At 43.6% G+C, this 23820-nt stretch overlaps 2 protein-coding genes and 1 long non-coding RNA gene across 4 annotated transcripts in view; 2 read left to right on the forward strand and 1 right to left on the reverse strand.

Moving 5' to 3' along the window:
• Nucleotides 1-2333, reverse strand: part of LOC137472590 (uncharacterized) — a 29759-nt gene extending 27426 nt beyond the window's left edge. The window contains exon 1 of the long non-coding RNA XR_010998289.1: nucleotides 2242-2333. This is a non-coding gene — a long non-coding RNA (uncharacterized lncRNA). The remainder of the gene's footprint in view (nucleotides 1-2241) is intronic.
• On the forward strand, nucleotides 1868-10349 carry COQ2 (coenzyme Q2, polyprenyltransferase). Its single transcript, XM_068187867.1, has 7 exons — nucleotides 1868-2135; nucleotides 2225-2391; nucleotides 4765-4886; nucleotides 5118-5203; nucleotides 6072-6205; nucleotides 6638-6826; nucleotides 9823-10349. The coding sequence occupies exons 1-7, from the start codon at nucleotides 1883-1885 to the stop codon at nucleotides 9934-9936; spliced, it is 1065 nt and encodes a 354-aa protein (XP_068043968.1). The 5' UTR covers nucleotides 1868-1882; the 3' UTR covers nucleotides 9937-10349.
• A 9389-nt stretch (nucleotides 10350-19738) lies between these two features.
• LOC137472591 (placenta-specific gene 8 protein-like) lies at nucleotides 19739-23620 on the forward strand. 2 transcript variants are annotated; one of them, XM_068187870.1, is made up of 5 exons: nucleotides 19739-19869; nucleotides 22081-22209; nucleotides 22359-22483; nucleotides 23105-23208; nucleotides 23469-23620. In XM_068187870.1, coding segments are annotated over exons 2-5 (345 nt in total). In that variant the 5' UTR covers nucleotides 19739-19869; nucleotides 22081-22094; the 3' UTR covers nucleotides 23470-23620. The 2 variants fall into 2 exon arrangements, with proteins under 2 accessions (XP_068043971.1, XP_068043970.1); XM_068187869.1 differs by lacking the exon at nucleotides 23469-23620 and having other exon boundaries at nucleotides 23105-23212.
• The last annotated feature ends 200 nt before the right edge of the window (nucleotides 23621-23820 follow it).

A 23820-nucleotide genomic window follows, 5' to 3' on the forward strand; every position in this document is an offset into this window, starting at 1 on the left:
TGGCAATCAGAGCAGAGTGTTCCTATGCACATGGCAGGCAGAGAGGCTGTGGGGATTTGTTGCCAGGACTCACTATTCAACCACACCTCAGGTACTTGTCTGTATCTGAATGAAGCCCATGATGATTTATCAACGTGATATGGACCTAGAATATTAGCTACTCTTCATCAGAGTTGAGCAACTCTTTCTTTTATGGTCCTGTGAAAATAATTTTACTGCCGTGGAGTACTGCTCATTAAAACAATAAAACAATGGCAAAACATTAAAGTCACTTGTCCATTGCAATCATATTTCACTTCCTCCTGCTAGTCAGCATCTTGGGAAATTAAAGTTTAAAATGGTTTCCATTGTTTTCTACCAGTGTGTGAGTCATTCAAGCTGAAGGAAGTGTGTAATGCAAAAAAAAAATTATACTCTACAGGGACAATGAACTCCCCAAGGAATCTTTTAGCAGCAAATCTGAGGACATTTAGACACTGAAACTATGCCATGAAAAGCACAGGTTTTATTGCTCTGTTCTCTGCTCTCTGGTTTGTGCAATAACTCATAGGAGTGTTATGACCCTGAAGGTGAGGTGACTGAGGTTCTTGTTCACCCTTGGGGTGAATAAGAGTGAAATGACACATGAATGACTGGTGTTTATATACAGGAGGTTTAGTTTAGAACGATGGAAAAGAGGTATGCAGCTGTTTTGGTCATTATAGAAATATAACCATAGATAGTATAAAGATAGAATTTAAGAAAATATATAAGGAGAAGAAAGAGAAAGGACAAGATAGTGGGAAAATATGGAAGGAATGAGGAGAATGTGTCTTTACAAACAAACTGTGAGTCTGCCTGTAGGAAAAGCTAGATGCTGATAGGTGAAAGAAGCAACGGGAGTAACCATAAATTTCAGAGGAATGTTACTAATTGACAGAGACTTGCTAATCTATGGCTGTATTAAAATCCTGGATTTAAAGATACAAATAAAAGATGGGGGGGAGAGGGGTGTTGTGCATATTAGAAGGGGATATGTTTTAGGTGATTCAGGCAGCCTGTACCTCAGTCAAGGGGGAAAGGAAGAGGGTCACGCGGCTGGGAAAATTCCAAAAACTTGAGAGACTCCAGAGGAATGCCCATGGCCTCTCCCTTTTTTTTTTTTTTTTATTTTTATTTTTTTTTTTTTTTTTTTAGTAAAGTCAGAGAACTTCTTTGTCTCCTTTTTGGACATAAACCTCTGGTGCTGTGAATTTTTCTGCACAGATAACACCACCTGTGGACCCAGCAACAAGACTTAATTGATGCATTGAATTTTCGCTTGTGATGATGGCAGTCTTGATCCATCAGAGATGGGGGAAGCCCCTGAAACATTAAGTTCTGGTTCAGGTGGGAATGCCCAGATACCTCCCCTTTTGCTAAGCGAAAGTGGGTTTGTTATGGCCCCTCGGGCTGTTCCTATACAGGTCTGAGGTTTCCCGACACACCCCCAAGCCCTCTCCTTCTCCCCTCCGGCTCGGGGAGTGCAAACCCGGCCTCAGCCAAGCGCGTGCTGCTTTTGGAACTCGCTGGCTGCTGGAGCCATTAACCCCCAGCATTTCAGTCCCTCACACAGATGGTGGGAGAACTGAGTGAACGAGGAGAAGAGATACAAAGGCCACATGAGAAATCTGATTTTTTTTTATTTTTTATTTTTTAAATTTATTACCTACAGTGAGGAAAGGTCATGGAGATGACATGAATGTTAAGAACGATCACTTTAAGTTTCGAGGACGAGGATTTCACTGAGAACGCACTGACCTCACACGGCGTCCCGCCTCAGCCCCGGCGCGGGGCGCCTGAGGCCGCCGCGCATGCGCAGCGCCGCGAGCCTGCGTCCCGCCGGCAGCGGGGCGGTGCTAAGATGGCGGCGGCACTGCTGGCGCGGTTATGTTGGGGCACCCCCGCGCTCCGGGGCACACTCGGGCTCTGGGGCACACTCGGGCTCCGCGCCACTCGCCAACCCCTCCCTGCCACCGCCGCCGCCCCGCCGCTGCTGCTCTGCCGCCCCGCCGCGCCTCTGGGGCCGCGCAATTTCTCGGCGGCCGAGCTGGTGCGCGCCGCGCCGGCCCTGCTGCAGCCCTACCTGCGGCTCATGCGCCTGCACCAGCCCGCCGGTGAGCGCGGCGGGGAGGGTCGGGGCCGCGTGCCCCCCGTGCCCTCCCGTTCCTCGCTGAGCCCGCCCGCGGGTCTTGTCTCCCCGCAGGGACATGGCTGCTGTACCTGCCGTGTGCCTGGAGCATCGGCCTGGCGGCCGCGCCCGGCTGCCTCCCGGACTGGCGCATGCTGTCCCTGTTCGGCGTGGGAGCCGTGCTCATGCGAGGGGCCGGCTGCACCATCAATGACATGTGGGACCGCGACTATGACAGACAGGTAGTGAACGATGGGGCAAGGCTGCTTACACGAGCGTGCAGGGACAGGACAAGGGGGCATGGCTTCAGATTGAAAGAGTAGGTTTAGATTAGATATTAGGAAGAAATCCTTCACTCTGAGGATGGTGACGCATTGGAACTGGTTGCTCAGAGAAGTTTTAGGTGGCCCATTGCTGGAAGTGTTCAAGGCCAAGTTGTATGGGGCTGTGAGTAACCTAGTCTAGTGAAAAGTGTCCCTGCCAATACGAGGGTTGTAACGAGGTGATCTTTAAGGTCTCTTTCCAACCCAAGCCCTTCTGTGATTCAGTGAACTAAGCACATGCCCATTCATCTCCATCATCACAGAATCAACAGAACTTTTAGGGCTAAAAGACACCTCGAGAGATGATCTAGTTCAACCCCCTTGCCAAGGCCAACTCACCTAGAGCAGGTTACACAGGAACACATCCAAATGGGTTTTGAATGTCTCCTGGGAGGGGGACTCCACTTAACAGCTGCTGTTTTTTCTCAGCCAAGCACCAAGGATTCTGAAGGCACTGAAGTACATGAACATTGCCAGTGATTCCTTGCTGAGTGCAGGCTCCAGGTTCAGGAATTCCTCCATGTTTCTGCTGAGATGCACGCACTCTACACTTCCTCCAAAAATAGTAGAAAGTATTTTATTTCATATAACATTTCTCTGTCCAGGAGTGTAGTAAGTCTTCTAGAATACTCACCTCTGTGTAAGATAAAATACATGCTGTTGTTGGCTGTAGGCAGTACTTGAACAAATTTATTTCTCAACCTTGCTTTGCACCACAGAACAAACCAAGTAACACATTTTTGCTACACTTGCTAGTGACAATCTATCCAAGAACAACTTTTTTTTCCCCCTTAATTTTAGAAGCAGTATTTCTTTTTATTGTTGTATTGTTAATTTAGGCCGTTCAGAGTATCATGCCCAACCCACAGCTAATCCCCTTCTGTTATGTTGTATGTTTGCATTTATCATCTCCCATTTGTGCAGAAGAGGGAAATATGCAAAAGGCAGTGCCCAGTGTGAGATTTTGAAATGTGCATAGGTGCAGGCTTGGAGGGGAACATCCTGGTGATGTGTCACTGTTTGCTCCTCCTGTTTTTTGTTCCTGTATTGCTCCTGTGGTTTTGGAGTTTGGGTTTCAGCTGTGGAAGACACAGAATAATGAACCGATCCAGTATCTGAAGTTCTTAGTACAGCACTTGTATTTGTGCTGTTGGGAAGGTAGGGAATCAGAATGTGGTTTATGGCAGCTTTGGATGGTTTAGGGTTTGGAAGGTGTTAACAACTATGTATGCTAAACAGATTTGATGTGGGGATGTGATAAGAGGGAATTTCAATATAATGATTTGATTTATGCATTATGTGATGTGGTCAGATGGAAATTTTAAAAATTGCCTTCACAGCTTTTTCTGGGGTACCTTAAAAGGCTGCCTTCAACATGGGTGCTATAGAGGCCAGGCCAACAACAGGTGTAGGTGATGGTGGTTTGGGATTTAGATTTTGTGTTACTGATTATTTGGGACATGTTTTCTTTAAGTGAAACATCCCATGTTTGATTGCACTGTGCAGTGGAATTGGTCACAGGTATGTTAAGTGCATGTTTACTGCTCCAAAAGCAGTATTTGATGTTAGCATAACCTGATGGCAGGGGAGAGAACAAGCTAAAATAGTCTATTTAAATTAATGTTATTCAAGCATAGGCAAGATACTTCTTATCTACAGAATATTCTGTAAAAAGTTGGCTTTTGAACCTCATTGAATAGACTTGACACCATTTTCATCAATATGCACAATTTCATGGAATTGTTAGGGTTGAAAGGCACCTCTGGAGATCATCCAGTCCAACCCCTGCCAAGGGGTTGAAGCCGATGACACAGGAACATGTCCAGCTGGGGTTTGGAATGTCTCCAGAGAAGGAGACTCCACAAATTCCCTGGGCAGCCTCTTCCAGAGCTCTGCCACCCTCAGTGTAGATAAGTTCTTCCTCATGTTGAGGTGAAATTCAGTCATTTGGAGGTTTTTTTTTGCATTGGTCACCTTTGGCAAGTAACTCACCATTCATTTATTTTAACTTTTTTCTGATATTTGTTTCTTTCTTCAGTTTACCTTGTATGATTTCTTGTTCCAGACAGAGTTTCTAAACTCCACTGTAACCCAGTTGGGATTGAATGTCTTTTCACAGCTATTAACTCCACATCAATGAGACTGGATCTTTCAGAATCCAGTTAGAGAGAAACAAAAGCAAGCAACAGAATTAGGGCCTTTTCATTTCTCTTCAGAAAATAGGAAACAAACATTGTAAATTACCCATCAGTTACAGATGTACCTGGTAGTAATATTATTTCCCTTTTTTAGGTTGCAAGGACAGCAAGCAGACCCCTGGCAGCTGGAGATATCTCCACTTTCCAGTCCTTGGTTTTTCTCGGGGGACAGCTTAGCCTGGCATTCTGTGTGCTTCTGTGTCTGAATTACTACAGGTGATGTATGAGTTATCTTTTGGTTTTTAAAGTCTGGCCCTGGGTCCTGAGTTAAGCACAGAGATTTTGAGTAGAAAAGGTGTTGGGGTCAGTGGGAGGAGTTTATTAGTCATGGAATTGTAATTGAAAGGAAAATAATTAGGTCAGTACCGTGTACAGCTCCTGCAATGCTGCACTGTGTCTGCTGATCTTTAGCCTGGCAAACAATAATCCTCTTGGTACTCTTTACAGTATCATTCTGGGAGCAGCCTCTTTATTCCTTGTGATCACCTACCCTCTGATGAAGAGAATAACATACTGGCCACAGCTAGTTTTGGGTGAGATGGAAAGATTTTTTGTCTATTTTTTTTAATTTCAGATGTAGTTTTTGGGGTGTTTTACAGATTAGTACTTGAGCTTTAGCAATCTGACTTTTTATAACTTTATATCAAAATAGAAATACCTTACAGACAAAGCTCTGTTATGCCACAAGCTTCTTAATTTATGACAGGCATTGGAGTTGATGTGTGGCTTTGGGGTTGGTTTTCTTTTGTTGATAGAAATCAGATCCTTTTTTTGATGCAGTGATAGGAAGTAGAAGAGTAGGGTGGAAATAAACATTTGTCATTTGAAAATGAGCTGTAGTTTTGGGGTTATTTCAAAACTCTTCTTACATACAGATTTGTCTGTACAGCATTTCAGTCTTCAGCTTCTAAAATAACTCCTGAACGGATACTGATGGTGCTTGTATTTTAGGTTGAGCTACTAAAACATACCTGTGTATATTGGCTCTCATATTCCATCCGTCTTCAGGGGTTTTTAAACCAAAATTGTCATTTTCAGGCTAGAAGTACCATAGTTGGCTGCTGTGTACTGTTTTGCAGCCAGTTATGCTGACATGTTTTGTTACACCTGGGCATTTTACCTTCAGACCTGTTGTTAGAGTATTCTAGTGTTTCCCTACACTAATGAAGTCAAATTCAAATTAGGGAAAAATGTGTGGCATATGTATTTTTTCTTGCATGTCCACAGTATTTAATGTCAAATTATTTATATTCATTACCTGCCTAAAAATAAATGATAGAAAAATAGAGATGTTGGTATTATACAAAAGGCTGCTGATATGATACTCTCTCAAATAAATAATATTTAATTGCTTCTGGCATTCTTGTAACTTCTATTTTTTTATGCTCTTAATATTTTTAGGATTTACATTTAATTGGGGAGCCCTTCTTGGCTGGTCTGCCATCAAAGGATCATGTGAGTGGTCTGTGTGTTTGCCCTTGTACTTTGCTGGAGTCATGTGGACACTGGTCTACGACACCATTTATGCACATCAGGTAGGGTAACAGTGAAATCTTCCAGATACCTGTGTTTAAAGGTCACACAAGTTTGTGTGTTTTGTTTACAGATTTGTTGTTAAACAGCAGAACTAACCTTTTGCAGTTTTTCACTGTCAGCTGAGCTGAAGCAGCATCAAAGAATTCCCAGCCCTTCGATATTTTATTGCTGTTTGCCAATGTTTTACAAGTCAGGTGGAAAGATGGAAAGTAGCCTTTGTGCTCCTATGCTTTTGCATTGTGGAAATAACTTCAACATTGGTGTTAACTCCTGGTTGCTAAACAGCTCTAAGACCAACCTTTTAGTTTAAATTTTAATGTGGAGACCTACAACTGCTCTTAAATTGATTCCTAGTAAATCCCCCCTTTTTATTTTTCTTATGAAGTGGCATTGGATTATGGATTTTGTGGTAATTCATCTTTTCATTCCAGGATAAGAGGGACGACATCATGATTGGTGTGAAGTCAACTGCATTGCAGTTCAAGGAGGACACGAAGCAGTGGCTCAGTGGCTTCAGCCTGGCCATGCTCCTGAGTTTGTGCGTGGCAGGGATGAATTGCAACCAAACCTTCCCGTATTACTCGGCTGTGGCTGCCGTAGGGGCTCACCTGGCACACCAGGTTTGATGGATTTATTCATACTATTTCCATGAGGAAGTTCTTACTAAGAAGTTAGAGGGCTTTTCAACCCCCATAAATTCATGAGCTGCCCATGAAAAGCAGTTCCTGTGAAGAGAACTAAAGTCTTCTGACAATAAGCTGTGTCTTCTGAAGTACCTTTTGCAGACCTTTTGGTTGAGGAGACCTTCTGTCCTGACCAAAACCAGTGGAGCACTGAGTTTCAGTCTGTTCGTAATCAACAGAAGTGCCACACTTTAAGCTGTGATCTCAAGGAAAGGGTTTTCTCCTCACTGCGATCAGCAGCTGCTGCTACATAGACCTCAATGTGCTGCAAGATACTGTGGTGTTGACTGTTCTGATTCAGCTCTTGCAGTGTCTGGCACACATAATAGCAGATGTTAACATTATAATTTTATGAAAATTGACAGTTCTAAAGAGTTCTCTTAAAAGCAGAGAACAATCCAGTTCAGCCTTGTAGTTGCATTCGTTTAGAAATTTTTATGAATAATAGAAAGAAAGAAATTAGCTTTGTCAGTAAAGGATGCAGATAGGATCTTGTTATCTTGTTCTTTCTGAATCCTAACAACTGTGTTATACAGTGTTGTAGTAAGTGACAAGTCAGTCTATTCAAAAATTAATTGCTGGTCTTGATAGGTAAGTGATGGCAGAGTATTATGTACTGCAAGTAGTAAAATCATTGCTAGTCTGAGCAGTTAAATCTGTGGTAATGTGGAACTTTTTATAAAGCACGTTGATCATAGTATTGCATTTTAATGGGTGGAGCTCATGCAGGTAATGGATATTAAACATATCACTGAGTAAGAGAATCCTTATGGTGATGTAGTCTGGCACTCAGCCACTGTTTTTGTAGTGACTGTGCTTGGAAGTGTCTTGAGGGAAAGAATACTACGTCCACTGCAGGATCATTTACAGTTTGAATTGTCAGAGAGCCTTTGTGCTGTAGTTTTGTTATTAATGGGAACCACTTTTAAGGGTCTTTATAAGTGAGGATGCAGACTAATGAGTATAAATGATGGAGAATTCACAATTGTGTGGACTGCCAAAGTCACAAGAGCAGAACTGTTCTATGTACCACAGAGTAGCTTTTTGAGGAATTATTTTAATATTAGTTCTACTTAAACATTTTTATGCTTATCTTCTTGTTCAAAGTTTCTGATTGTGTCCTTAACTGAGTTTAGAAAGCTGAGTAAGATGCTTGAGGACCAGGATTTCCAAAATTTCCTTGATTCACTGAATTTTTGCCTGAGGCAGAGGAATTTGTGTCATGATGATGTCAAATTATATCCCTCTCAAGAAGTGTGCCAATAGAAGAATAACATCTTCTACTTGCACCTGACTCTCGGCAGCCGCAGGATGGAGGTTAGCCGGCTCGCTGTCCCGCTTGTGGCCGCAGGGCAGACATGCGCATGGCTGCCCCCGAGTCTCTGCCCAGACTATTGTGGGTGGCGGTGATTGCTGCGGCGTGGGTAGCGCAGCAGAGGCACAGGGCATGAGGAAACCGAGGCAGAGAAATAAGGGAGGGACACTTGTCTGAATCTCCAAATGTTTAATGTCGAAGTCGGGGCAGGGCAAGTGACAAATCTGAACCTGAAGGGTGTCCTTTTATAGGGATGGGGGGAACACAGGGAGGACACAACCTTTGACCAATAGGAGGGCATTAGGGGGGGGGTACAGGGTAAGGGTTCCCCAGTAGAAGCCAACATGGGGAAGGAGCAAACCCTACAATCCAATTCTGCCCTGAGGAAGGGATGAGAGACAGGGAACACTCTAGAACCAAAGGAGTGTGCTATCTTTGACAGACAGAGGTAAGACAAGGGAACAAGGGAGGTATACAGGTGGATTGACATGTGGATTGACATACATTACGGCAGGGAAAACTGTGGTAAAAAACTCAGGACTGAAGCATTAGGGAAGCCAAATGGGGTACAGAGACTGAACCACCACAAACTTGTTACAAGCAATATTAAAACATACTACAGAAGAACAAACAGGAAAATAAGAGACTGCCACATCCACTTTCCTTGTGTTTCTGAAAAAATAGCTTAGTTGCTGTTTAGTTTAATTTACCACTTCAGTGTTTCAAGTTCCTAGTGTCTGAGTAGCTGACAGGTTTAAGGGTGTGGATCACATAATATTTTAGAAGCTTGTGAAGAGTGGTTTTGATTATTTGACCAGGACCCAGCCCTGTTTTCTCTCTGCAACCAGCAAATGAAGCAGACTTCCTCGGGAAGGTTTCAGTCAAATACTTTATATTTTGACTTTTTCAAAGGCTGAAGTGCAAAGCTTGAGGTTTTAGGGGCTCCTCAGTTTTTTTTTTTTTCACTTTTAGTTGTGACTCACAGCAGAGAGCTGCCATGTGGGTAAACCAGGCTTTGGTTCTGGCTGCTATTGCAGGTGTCCAGGTCCTTGTTTGGAAAGAATTGCATGGACTTGGCTAAGAGCAGCTGGACTGAAACCAGCCCTGTGTGGCAAGGCAGGGCCTGGCACTTGCTCTGGTTCACTGCTGGCTCTCCAGTGCCATGTCTCTACTGAAACATGGAACACCACCTTGCAGCAAAGATGGAAAAGTGCATTAATTTTTATGTAAGTTACATTGAAGAATTAGGTGGCAGCCTACTGAGGAAAATCTCAAAGAGACTTATTTACATACCCAGATATTTTTGCACTTTGAAGTATCAAACCAGACGCACCAGTAACTGAGCTGTTTATATAGTCTTCCATTGAGATGGTCTGGGACTCATGTTCATATGAGATCCTTGACTTTTCTGCTGTATGTTGAAAAAAATCTGTCAAACACAGATGCCATTTATGCAAAAAAAAATTTAAACACACAGCATTCCTGTTTCTTGTGGAGTTAAGGGTAGACTTTAGAGATTAAGAATAATTTTTTGAAGTTGCAGATAATTTTGTGATGTGTCAGATATTTATGAGTCTATAGAATAATAATCCTCTAATGTTATACTGTGCTTTTGCAGATTTACACTTTGGACATAGACAAGCCCGAAGACTGTTGGAAAAAATTTGCTTCAAATCATACTGTAGGAATTCTGCTCTTCATAGGGATTGTGCTTGGAAATCTGTGGAAATGAAAAGACTTAAATGTAGAAGAGCCTTCAGAGAACAGATAATTGAAATTACTATACTGATATTTTCATCTGACTGAAGTGTAAATATTGTAAGAAGGAAAACACTTTAAATATAGCTGCTTTATATTGTTTATTTATAAAAGCTGGTGGAAACATTCTTGTTTCTGAAATCATGCAATTGACGTAATTCTACAATGGAAGTTTTGGTTATCTGGGAATAACTTCAGTCTGCATAGAAGCTCCAAAAAGTGAGCTCCAAAAAGCTCAGCTGGTCCTGTGTAGTAGCAGAAAACTTCTATCAAGCTCTGGAAACTGTGAACCCAAGATTTTATATGAAGCAGGTGTCTCTTAGTGATAGCACAGGTAAAAATGCAAAATAATTTCTGGATGTAAATAAAATCTGGCTGTACATGCTTGATGGTCTGATTTGTTACAAAGGTAATTTTCAGTTTGAGTTGGAGCTTGCGTCATGGAAGAGTTGCAATAACTTTTTCTTCTGGGATGTCTAGGGACAGTCAGGACTCTTGAGTGTGTGAGGTCCACAATAACGAGTCAGTAGAGAAGTATTTAAGAAGATTTTCTGCTCTTGCTGTGATTGCTGCAGCAGGTGCTTTCCATGTGAAAAGGACAGGCTTCTGCAAAGTTGTCTGTACAGAGTGAGCTGAGCTTGTTTGTCAAGAGTGATTTGAACACAAACTAAGGACTGAAAACAAAAACAGAGCAGTCCAGAGCTGTTGCCAAGTGTGTGTGAGCAGTGGTTGACCCTGGGCTATAAATTCCTCACACAAACTGTTGACATAATTTTTTTTTAATTCCACTTGTTTTGACTTATGCCTACCAGTCTTACTTGTTGTCTTACAGGAAAAACTTGTTTCTAGGGGAATGCCTAGAAACAGTAAAAATAGCAGGTGCAGGCTAACTAAATGGCCCTTACACAGAAGTTGTTCTTAAATATGGTTTGTATTTCTGGGATGGAGAATGTATTAAGTTGAATAAGAGCAGTTTAATAATGAAAAACCATAAGCTTTTGATGAGTTTTGTGGCATAGCTGCCACAAAAGGGAGAGGGAGAATTTGATGGAATTTTATAGAGGGAGAATTTGATACATCCAACTTGAAGTTGAACTTTGTTTATTAGCCATTTACTAGTAATTAAAAAGACTTGTAAAGTGTCTAGTATGGATCAATTTCAGTAGTGTTACTTTAGGGACACTAAAGTGGTGGCAAAAGTTATTAATCTGTTTTTAACATACTAAAGTATGCTCAGATTTAAGTAGCTCAGATTTGAGAAGAACTCACATTTTGTCGTGCGTTTGAACCTTCTGGTGCTCTTTGTCTGAGGACTGCTTGTCACAAGTGTTTGTCTTAAAATGAGAGGAGGAAAAAGGTCTTGCTAAATACAGTATAAATTAAAGTTTCAAAACAGTCCTCATGTCCAGAACTTGCAAATCACTTCATGTTTTCTGTGGGAGTTGTCCAAATTCATCTTAATTTCATTTTACACAGATAAGACATAGCTGTATTTTAGGTTCATTGCCTGAAAACCAGAAATATTTAGGTTCCAGGCTGTAATACTGAGGATGTTAAATTCGTGAAAATTTTATGATTAACACAAGGAAATGAATAATTTTGAAAGTACAGAAGAGGTAAAGGCTACCAAGGATGTTAGTTGCACAAGCATTTTATGATTAATACACAGAAATTAATTATTTTTAAAGTGCAAAAGAGATAAAGGCTGAGCTTCTTCCTGGCTAAAACCTTCCTGTTTGGATCTGTTGGCATATATATGTACATCTCCTCCCTTCATTCCTAAGGTGTTCTATTCCAAATCTTCACTAAGATGCTCTCTGCTGTAATTGGATAAGTTTCTTAAAAAGTTTTCAAATACTCCTGTCTCTAAGCATCAGCTTTTTATTAGTGTGCTCTTGCAGAACTAAACAACATTCTCTGGAAGTTTCTTCTCCACTATCATTGCCTTTCTCCCGCACACCCTTTTCCAAGTATTCTTCCACAGGATGTTGAGATAACCAATGCTTTTTTCCGGCAGCGGAAAGGTCAAATGTCCCTAACACTGGCAAACTAAATCACTGCCAGTTGCTCAGTGAAACAGAAACCCTTGCCTGTGTGTTGCACTTTGTAGAAGGGTGTATCAAAGCAACACCAGCTCTTTGTCCAGGATTAGCCCTATAGAGGTAAGGGTGCTACTCCTGCAGGGACAAAGGGAGAGGTTGTCAAGGCATTGGAAACCTGCAGGGTGGCTGGATCTTTGCCTTAGAAGCCTGTTTAGTATAGTGGCACACAGGAGTTCACACGCTCTCCTTTCCCAGGGAGAAGACTCGTCAGGGAGGGTCAGCCAAGGCAAATTCTGCCTGGGTTCTGCTATTAGTATTTCTTGGTAAATATAATGGTGTTAATGGGAGGGGTCAGGGTTTTCCCTCCCCCTATTTCCAAGTAGGTGCTGCAGGAGCTGTGCTGTGCAAACAGCCAGAGTGTCTATGCCAGCGGGCCTGGCTGCCAGGGAGACTGGCAACACCATGGCAGTGGGTCGGGCATCTCGCCAGCCATTGGTGACATGACCTGGAAAAAAAGGCACTCCTTTTCTATTTCCACTTTGGCAAAAGCTTGGAGAGGGCCATTGAATTCTAAACATTTCACAGTGCAAATACCAGGAGAGAGGCTCTGTTTGAGCTTCAAAAGAAAGATGCCAAGAAAAAATGTGCATCTTAGCTGGCCATGGATAATAAGAAGTTTAGGTACTAGCTGAAGGCTCCTGGTATACTGAAGAGGTGATTTTGCTTTTCCTGCAACACCTCCCTGCATTTTGTGATGGAGGCAAAAGGCCAGAGCAAATTTTAATGCAGTGTGCTAGATGCAATACCAGAATTATAAAGGAAAGAGAAAAAAACATCATTGGTTTATAGCATTTTTCTTTGCCTGGATGGTGGTGTTTAAAAAAAAACCTCAAAAAATATCTCTTCCAGGCAGCTGTACAGAAGTGATTTTGTCTGAATAAAGCAGAAGGAGGCCTAATACACTTAAAAGAAACAGAAACAAAACCAACAACAAAAGAACAGTGTTCATGCCAAGTTCAATGTTTCTAACAATACAGCTGTAATTTCTGGGGTGGAAATTCCCATCCTAATGCAAAACAAAATCCAAAGCCACTCCTGACTTCTTATGCCTACAAAACAGTTCCTCCAAATTGCAGAGCTTCTTGTCTGTGACAGGTACAGTAACAAGGAAATATACCTAATACAAAATTAAATAAATAAATAAAATATACTTAGTATAAGTTGTATCAACTGCACAAAGAACAGAACCAAGCCTGTAACAGATTGTAAGGGCAGTAGGGGAAAGTGGTGCCCTGCCCATTCCACAGGACCTTATTTTTTTCCTGCACTGATGTCAAAGCTTTCAGAGAGTTCGGCTCTGAATGTGAAGTATCTCACTTTCTACAACTCCCTGAAAGGACCTTGTGGCCAGGTGGGAGTTGGTCTCATCTCCCAGGTAACAAGTGACAGGAGGAGAGGAAACAGCCTCAAGTTACACCAGGGGAGGTTTAGACTGGATATGAATTCCATCGCTGAAATGGTGGTCACACATGGGAACAGGTTGCCCAGGCAAGTGGTGGAATCACCATCCCTGGAAGTGTTCAAAAGGTGTGAGGTTGTGGCACTTGAGGACATGGTGGTGAACATGCAGTGCGGCATTAATGGTTGGACTCAATGATCTTAGAGGTATTTTCCAACATAAATGTTTTTCTGTGATATGATGTTGAAGGGGAATAATTTTCTCTTAAGGTTATCACTGTTCAATGCTCAACCTTGCAAGCAGCAACACATACATAACACCAGGGGACTGCTTTGGGGAGAAACTTCAACACCGGTGAAACCACTGTTCAGTGTTGACTTCAACATTGGGAAACCACACCACTTAGGTGGCTGCTTAGTAGAAAAACCTGTGTGCATTTTTTGTTGCCTCTCATGCTGCAGCACAGCCAAATATTTGTCAAACAGATTTTCCACTTCATCAGAGCTTATTTTCCCCAAATTCTGTCATGCTATTAATCACTTTTTCAGGGAATATATATAAATGAAAATAAAAGTACTTGAGAGGAAAATGGAGGAAAACACAGACGTCATGTACACCATAACATGCATTATTGTTGTGCTTTTTAGCATTTGCTGGAAGGCACCTTGAATTTATTTGCTTAGAGTTGGCATGATCCCTTTTCCCCCTGCACTTCCACATACATGCCACCGCACAGTGGGTGCAGCAAGGCAGTAAAAGAAGGATTTGGTGCACCATAGTTAAGCATCTCTTTGACTGTATCTGTTAGATGAGGGTTAGGAGTTTCCTGCCTCCCTCCTCCTTGGGAGGAAAACCCAGGGCAGAAAGCCAAGGCCATGTATGCACAGATTGTCTCTGGAGCTGGTGGGGCTGAGGTTGCTCTTGGCTAGGTAAAGGGCAGGCTGAAGGTCTAGTGTGCAGTGCATGCCTCCTCTCCCAGGTGACAGGTGATAAACTTCTGGTTGCTCAACCCCAACCAGGACTCTGGCACCTACAGAGTTTCTTCCCTTATTGTGTCTTTATCTGATGAATGTACTCTCCACAGCAGGACCCCTGCCAGCAGCACCTGGGGACCACTACTGGTGGGTTTTTTCTCATGTGCTGGGTAGGATGGAGGAAGTGTTCTGTCACTCCTTCCTGTGTCTCAGCCCAGCCAAGAGATGCTGTGCTGCCAGGGGTCCTCTGAGATCTTGGGATATGCACACAGGGAAACCATCCATATGGGGCAGGTGCAAAGGCAGTGAGTGCTGTATCTGCTGTCTGCAAGCTTTGCTTGAGAAATCAGTGGCAGGAGGGGAAGCGAGAGGCAAAAAATTGCCTTCAAGAATTTGAGCTGCTCAGTGCTGATTTATTTATGCCATGCTAAGTCAGAAAAATGGAGGTTAAACAGCTGGGGAGCTTCCATCAGAGGTTATAACCTACACTTCCATCAGGGTGAGCAATGTTGGGTCATGAGACTGTCATGGTGAAGCAAAGCTCTCCTCTGAAAGAGGACTTGGGGTCATGAACATGCAGCAGGTATGGAGCCATACAGCTTTCCCATCTTGCACATCATCTCTTCTGGTTCAACTCTCTCAATACCTTCTCCCATCTGTCTCAAAAAACATCATTATTATTAAGTAGTAAAGGCCCTTTTTAGTCCACAGTACAACTTATTCTGCTAAATAACATCAATACATTAAAAAATACTTTTCACCCATCAAATACCGTTGCAAAGTGTGTTGGATGTCCTTCTGTCAGTACCTTGGTTAATGCTGGATTAACTTCATGATGCATCCTGTGTGGCTGTTCACTTAGCTCCTGCTCAGGTGTTAAAGCAAGGACACCACATGTGGCACACACAGCGGACAGCAGAAGGGAAGGTCTGTCATCCCCTGCATTGCTCTGGAGGAAGCTGTCAGCTTGGGATAAAACTGCCATAGAAAAGGCACAGAGCTCATGTCCAGGCTGGAAATTAGCCATGGGTCAGCTTACTCCAGAAAGCCTCTGGAGCTGACCCAAGAGCAGTTGAACTGCTGAGATTCTCCTGCTTCTCACCATTCTCTGATGATGGGGATGGGTACAGGAGGATCTGCACTTGCACCCTATAGTAGTTCTGCTTGTGTGTAAGTGCAACTCAGTGAATTTTTAAGTTAGGCAGTTAAAATGAAGCAGCAGACCACGAAATGTATTCGTTGGACTGGTCTCTTCATAACAAGAGGGTTGATTTGTTGATTTTTACTTCGGTTGTTTTTTATCTTGTGAGCTCCTGAGGTAAAGCTTGAATCCCACAGGGCATTATCCTCTAAGTCTGAGTGACCTGGAGAAAGAGTGGCACCACTGAAAGCATGAAAGGTAGAAAGCCATAGGAAGCAGAAGCTCAACCAGAAGATGTGTGATGTCTTTCTCACACAAGATGTGTGAAACATCTTGTGACAAACTATTGCTAGTGCTGGCATGTGATTGTAGAGGGATTTGAAACCACTTTTAGGTCTGAGCAGCTGTGGCTAAGAGCTGCTGCAAAGCTAGTGGTACCCTTTGGCCCTGACTGTGATCTCTTCACAGTATGCTGGACTTTATGTTTGGGTGCCTATGGCACAGGGGTTCAGACCCCTTGCCCAGACAGCACTGCACACTCTCAGCCATAGCATCATTTCCTGTCTGATCAGCCACCCAAGCAGACTCTCTCCACTGTGTGCAGTGTCCCTGGCAGGGGAGAGATGAGGGATGTGCAGACATGGGAGCAGCTCTCTGTTTGTACCAACGCTAGTGACTTCAGTGTTGGTGAGATGTGCATCTGACCCTCAGCTATATTTCTAAGGTCTGTGAAAATTTTCCCTTGCACTTACTCAGCTCCATTTTCCTGCAGCTTTTACTGTTGCAGGAATTTCCCTCTTGACTGAGCCATTTCAAGCTGTGGGAAGGAAGCAAGGTTTGTGGGTAACATGTACTTCCATTGAAACTCTGGAGACATCTAGAAAAAAGGTGAAGTTTCTGATGCAGAAGACCTTTTCCATGTCTGAAATGAACCCTGAGACTGTTACTCTGTCTCTGGAAAGGACTGGTGGGACCAGAGCTTTGGAGGGAGGTCCCCAGGCATCCTCCTGTGCCAGGCAGCACCCCTGACCTGCACACCAATGGGATTCATGGACCCTCTGTGAATGAGCACACCTCTCACCACTGAAGACACCTTAGTTTGTGTAAATAGCATGAGGCAGTATGCTGGGGAAAGTGGCTTTGCTCATTTGTGTTCATGTTTGAAGTTGCAGGTTGGACTTGTTTTAAGTGGTACAGAGAACAGGCACAAACATTTACGTGTGAGTGGGCCAAACCAGAATAAATGAGTTTCTGGTTGTAGCTGCTCCATAAAATACAGTGGTAGACTGTGTAATCCATACTTTGTTCTTTGCAGAGAAAGCAAAAAGGTGTTAAGGGAGATTTTTTTTAAATCTGTGTTCCTGAATCTTCATCAGTATTACATTTACTGCAGTACATGTTAAATTGGTGATTATTGATTTCAGTGGAATTTTTCCATTGTCTTCTTAAAAATAAAAATGGAATGGCTTGGTTTGGAAGGGACTTTAAAGATCATCTAGCTTCAAACCACATGCTATGGGCAGGGATGCTTTCCACTAGGCCACATTACTCAAAGCCCCATCCAACCTGGCCTTGAACACTTCCAGGGATAGGGCATCCACAGCTTTGCTGGGCAACCTATTCCAGTGCCTCACTGTTACAGGTAAAAATTAATCGAGCCAAATTTGATATTTAATAAAAATAGATTTTTATTGTGTGACCGAAATTCTGTCCGAGATAGCCACAATCCAATCAAAAAGGTCAGTGCCAAGCCTGGGTATTGGCGCTGGGTGAGACACAGGTCCGACCACTACAGCATAGGGTCCCCTATGTTCACCCCGACCATCCCGTCCAAGCGGTTTTTATACAGTTTATTCTGCCGGAGGCAGAGTCCCTTTTCTTCCATTCAGAGTCCCACTTATTATGTGGCTTCTTTCTCCCCGACGAACTGAACAAAACCATGTCCGGGGAGTGATGTATCCATGATTGAGTTCCCGGAATCCGGTATTGAGATGCATCTCCCCGATGGCTTTGGCAATCTCAATCTTAGATATTTATCACGCATTCATCGTCCCGGCGTTCCTCGGATCACCTTGGAGAACGACCCATCTCCGGGCCGGCTACGTTTATTCATTTGCAAATGAGGTTCTCCTTCCTCTTCTCCGCGGTGGTTTCGACACACTGTGATGCAATCCCCGACACTGACTTGTGTGTTTAAAAATATTTTATAAGAATATTTCTCACCAGCATAATATATAAAAAATACACATCATTTTATCCACACGAATTATCCCAGATACACATAACACTCACCATCCTAACAATGAAGAATTTCTTTGTAATATAAACTAAACCTATCCTCCTCCAGTTCAAAGCAATTCCCCCTTGCCCTGTCACTACATGCCCTTGTGAAAAGTCCCTCTCCAGCTCTCTTGTAGCTCTCTTTAGGTACTGGGAGATGCTCTGAGATCTCTCTGGAGCCCTTCCTTCTTACCACCCAAAAAAACCTGACTGCATTTCAGCTTCCTGTTTCCCTACTCCCCAGCAGATGCCTAGGCTATGAGCCTAATCCAGCCAGCCTGGTGGGATGTCAGGCATCTCCTCCTCTAGGGAGAATCTGCTGATCTACAATTTTTTGCAAACCTCAGTTTTCATAGCCTATTGCAATGTTCTTACAAAGAACACCAACTGTTCAACCCAAAGACAGGGAGTGGCCAGGCAGCCTCATTGTAAAGCAGGGACAGACACAGTTAAACTTTGGAGCTGCTGGAAGCCAAGGGAAGCATTTCAAGGCACAGCTCCCTGTTTTCTCAGCAGCACTACTGGTAAAAGCCTTCACTTAAAGCACCCTAAATCCCAGCCTGTTGACAAAGCTGCCATATTGAAGTTTAGCCCAAACTTCTTTCCCCATCCTTCATGATGGCGAGAGAGAAGGGAATCTCACCATCAGTACTTCCCATGGGACGCACTGAACTTGACTTGCTCCTGAGAAACAGCCACCCAGACCTCTCTGGGATTTCTGCATGCTATGTGCATCCTGCTGGGAAACAAAAAGTGCTGTCCTGGTGCCACAGATTCTCCACAAAACTTGGAAGTGCATCCAAAACTGTCATGACTTGCACAGGGCATGAGTGGTTACGTATTTGGGACATGTTAGTGTAGAAACTGTAATATTAGTATCTTATAAAGTGAAATTTATGTATGTATGGTAATTGCTCAGTTAATTTTACTGTAGTGGCTGGGCTACATGGCCTGTGACAAGCACTTAGGGAATCAGCCTAATTATTATGGAAATCCTCCCCATGTGGGATATATTTTCTAAGAAATGAAAACCTAAATGTCTGTCCCGATGAAAGTACAATATTCAGAGCTGCTCTTCCCTGGGCAACAACAACATGTGGGCAAAGTTAAGGAATAAGACAATAAACATGCAAACATAAAAAAAAAAAAAAAAAAAAACTAACTAATCCTGTGTTATAAACGCCAATCACTTGGTTTTAAAATTTTAAAAGTTTAATAATAATAAAATAGTTATAAAAATAGTAATACAATTAGAGTAATGAAAATTTAGAGTTAGGACAATTACAAGACAATAAAAAGCAAAGAATTACTGACGTCGGATGCTCTCGGGCACTTAAGCCCGATAAGCATACCTTGTGAACAAAGGAATAACCTTTAAAAGCAATAGGCTGTTGCATATTCATACATCTCATACATGATGCATAAATTCCTTGCAAATTAAGAACTTTTCTGGTTTTTGTCAACTTCTTCCCCTTAATCCTGGTGGTTCCATATAGACGGAGAGAAGGTGGAAGAATGTTTGTCTTTTCCAATAAGGAGGCAGTAATTCTTTATGGGCCCCTATCATTGTCATCTCTGTGTGAAGAGTTTCTTCATTATCTCATCTCTTGCTTGAGCTAGTAAAAAAAAACCCCACATACATAGGTTCTATTTTAACTACAAAACTACATTTACCATACTATTAAAATGTTAATACAGCACTTCTAATCAATATAACATAATACATATAGTATTCAATTTAATATTTGCGAAAAGCCAATCATAAAATATGCATTTTTCACATCCTGGGAGAAGGAAAAATAAATGACTGTGTTCTGCACGTGTAAAGTTTGTAGCTATAAGGACAGGGCACAGCTCCTGACCTCGTCCTTCAAGTTACCTCCCACCCATTGTATGTTTTTTACTGCTGGCTGCCAGTAAGAACATCTGAGCGAGTAAATTTAGTTTCATCTTTGCCAAAGCCTCTTTGTGCAGGGAGTGGAAGTCTGCACTGACCAAGGCTGCTCACCAGGTTAATTCTCTAAAAGCATGGAAATGTTAGTAACTGGTTAGCCCGGGAAGAGTGGGATAATAGTGTCAAAGTAGGGATTTTTTTCTTTTTTCCTGCTTAGCACAAAATATAAATCAAACTATCTGGCAAATCCTACTTGGGGAAGTGTGGGGAGGACGTTTTTAAAAAGCTATGTGCAAAAGCTGGATTACGGAGAGTTTACCTTTGCTTACTGCTTTCTGATGCTAACACAATTGTATAAATGTGTTGAGGGAATCTACTTTACTCTCTGTTTAAACTGAGCTACACTACCAGAAGCTTGGATATTGATGGCTTTTGATACCTGGTCTCTCTGTGTGCTTGCTTGTCCCTTCAGTGGGATGTGCTGCTGGTGGCAAGAGCAGCTATGCTTCAAACTCTTCATGATTTTTTGCAGCTAGGAGAGGAGAAAATAGGTGAATAATACTTGTGTGGGTGGCACTGCTGTTGGCAGGCAGAGGGAAGCTGTGGATAGGCAGAGGCGTTGCACTTCTCTGTGGACACACACATGATACCACCTCCAGCTGCACTCCCACCAGGCTTGCAGGCTGGTGAGTGCTGCCAGCTGAAGCTAGGAGTGGGATTTCTGGAGAAACACGGAGAATCACGCGTTACTCGAAAGGATGGAGAAAGAAGGTGCTTCCCCTCCTCCCCTCCCCCAGCACCATTCCTTCATTTGAGTTTCTATTCTGGCTTCTGAGCTCAGAAGCAAGAGGAGGAGGAGGAGGAGGAGGAGGAGGAGGAGGAGGAGGAGGAGGAGGAGGAGGCTGACCACTCAGTAGGGTGGGTCTCCCTTTGTTGAACTGCTGTTTCTAAGACATAAAATAAACCAACCCAACTTACAGAAAAGAAGGCTCAACAAATGTGAGCAGGCAGTTTATCTTATCTCAGAGAACCTCACCCAAGGCCAGACTTTCCTAGAATTGTCACCTAGAAATACTTTGTGCTTTTTTACTTGGCTAGGGAATTAGAAACAGAAAGGAATTGTTCTTGTTGCTATTCTTACTATTATCATCATTATTATTATTTTAGACCTGAGGCTTACTGGTTTTCAAGGTTTACTTGCTTGCTTAACCACAGAAAAGCAAGGAGACTGTTTCAGACTTTGGACATTGATTTTCTCCCTTTCTGGCTTCCAGTTTTCTATTCTATCTCTCTTGTGTGTAGCCTGGCTTTGTTATGAGGAAATGAGTCCACAGGTGCTTCCCACATGCCCTGTGCCCATGCTAAAGCCATCTTGTGTAAAATATGCCAAGTCCAACAACAGGAATGCCCAAATCACTCTCTTTAGCCTGGGTTCGCTGCCCAGCCCAGCTCAGCACAAGGAGAATGGGCCATATCTAAGCACTAGCAAAGCCTTTATGGAGTGGAGTGGGGAGCATTGGCAGCCTGATGCTATTTTGAAGGCTGGATAAAATGGCAGATAACATGAAGACCTTGAACAGATATGTTATAAATGAAAAATGATCCAGCCAAATTAAAAAAAAAAAAAAGAATTTATTAATTTATTTTAGCAATAGAGATCTAACTTAGCCAGCCACAAGGTAAAGGACAGTGCCGAGCCCAGTGCCAAGACCACCATCCTGGTACAAGCGATTTTTATAGGGAAAATTTTGCCTGAAGCCAGGATTTCGGCATTCAGTCCTTTGTTTCATTCAAAGTCCCGTAAATTGATGAGATTTCCTTCTCGGCGACAAGGCAGAAAAATTCGAAGTCTGGTGTCGTGGCAACTCTTGATGAAATTTACGGCTACAGAGTATTCACATGTATTGGCCCGGGGGGGTGGGGGGAATGTTCCTGATGATGATCAGCGCCTGGGTGTCTCCATATCGCTTCAGATAAGGCCCATCTCCTGGTGAGCCACATCCCCTTGCTTGTAAATCAGGTTTCAACACACACTCAGTTTTGCCTGAGAAGGGGGGGCTTCTAATGCCAAAGGGTACATCCTAACAACTATTTAATATTATATATATATCATGCAAAAAAAAAAAAAAAGGCGCGAATTATACCTGCTATTTATAACAGATAGAAATGCAAGCAAGGTATGGTTATGCTTTATCACCTCCAGTGGCAGCTGGGGAGCTGGGCAAAAGGTGGCCTGCTGAAGGGTGTCAGCCACCAGTTTGGTTGGAGGTTCAGTTCCGACCAATAGTCAGTTTTTTCACTGACTATCCTGTTTCTTGTCTTTTTCAGAAAAGGACCTGGGAATGGCTGTCCCAACCATTGTGACGATCCAGCCGCAGTACGGTGGGGCCATGTCCTCTGTCTCAAGATGCATGTGGCAGACAGGCCTGATGGACTGCTGCTCTGACTGTGGCATCTGTGAGTGCCTTGGACACACTTTCCTTGCCCCTGCTGCTTGGCTCAGTGGTGCCACTGTGCAGCCAGACAACCTGGCTCTCCCAGCTGTTCCAGTGGCTCCAGGTGGGCAGGGGGAGCCTCAGCCAGTGCTGTGTTTCTTCCCCTGCCAGGCTGCTGTGGGATGTTCTGCTTCCCCTGCCTGGCATGCCAAGTGGCTGGGGACATGAACGAGTGCTGCCTGTGTGGGACCAGCGTGGCCATGAGGACCCTGTACCGCACCAGATACAACATCCCAGTCAGTCTGAGCCTACGCCCTCACCCTGCTGTGAGCCTGAAAGGCAGGGTGCCCTCAAGGCCCCTCTCTCTGCACTTAAGGGAGGGGCTCAGGACAGCAGTGATTTCCACTTCCCCTTTTTTCCCATTCGTATCCACCTCAGCTGCTGCTTTCTTTGAGCTTTGAAGGATGGGAAAGACTTGAGATAACTGTGGGCTGAATAAAGAATAGGTGAAGCTGGTTACATGGATAAAGATCCACAATCAGGCTTGGGAGAAAGGTGGACAGTGCATACGTGAGGGTGTTTCTTCCTGCAGAGGAAGTGATTGCTGGCATCCCAAGGGCAAACCATAGGCTCCCAAGTTCACTTTGCCCACATTGTCTGTTCCTGTGAGCATTTTTCTTCCCAGTCTGAACCTCAGAAGTCAAGATAAGTAGCTATATGCAGCCTGCACAAAGGGCTCCTTCCTTCCTTTCCACGGTGCCTGGGGTTTGCCAGCCCAGGGTTTCAGTGTTTCCTACTCAGGATGCTGCAGTCTGCTGAGAAAAAAAGAGTACTTGGCCTGGAATGAGATTAACATTTTCTTGGCTGGAACATGGTCTCTGGGAAGCCTCTGTCCCTAACCAGTTTCTCCCTAACAGGGGTCCATTTGCTCTGACTACTGTGTCACCCTGTGGTGCACTGTGTGCTCTGTTTGCCAAATGAAGAGGGACATCAACCACAGGAGGGAGCTTGGCATATTCTGGTAAGCTAGGGGTGCTGGTGCTGGTCCGTAAAGCTGTCATCACACGCAGCCAGGCAACTTCCCAGAGCCTCTCCTGCCAGCATCTTGACACCGGACCAAGTTTGCTGCAGTGGGGAAATGGCCATGGACAGTTGACCAGAGTGACCTGTCCCGAAGCAAAATGTCGCTGGGGACCTTGTGGAGGGGGGAGGACTGGGGTGATACACAGAGTGTGGTGAGGCACAACTCAGTTCTGACAATTCTCTTCCATCCTGTTGCAGATGCTGCCATTCTTGCTGCATTCTTGGAGCTGCTGCAAGCAGGAGTCACCACTGCTCTGACTGTTTGGAAATGCACCATGTGGAGCTTGCCTTGATTGCATTTGATTTTCCCTACTTAACTGCAGAAATAAAGTTTTGAGTTTGTCTTCCTACCTCTGTGTATGTCATTCTTGTACCACCTGAGAGCACCCATCCTTCTCCTGCTCCAGATAACACAGATAACCCACGACCCTGCCAGGATTTTTATTGCAGGTGCAGAGGACTTAATGCTCAGGGTCCATATCTCTTCAACACTGAGGTGAGCTGGTGCCACGGAGCCCCTAATTCAGAAAGGTGTCACTGACCAACAGCC

Source organism: Anomalospiza imberbis, chromosome 4, assembly GCF_031753505.1.
Source record: "Anomalospiza imberbis isolate Cuckoo-Finch-1a 21T00152 chromosome 4, ASM3175350v1, whole genome shotgun sequence".
Taxonomy (NCBI): Eukaryota; Metazoa; Chordata; class Aves; order Passeriformes; family Viduidae; genus Anomalospiza; species Anomalospiza imberbis.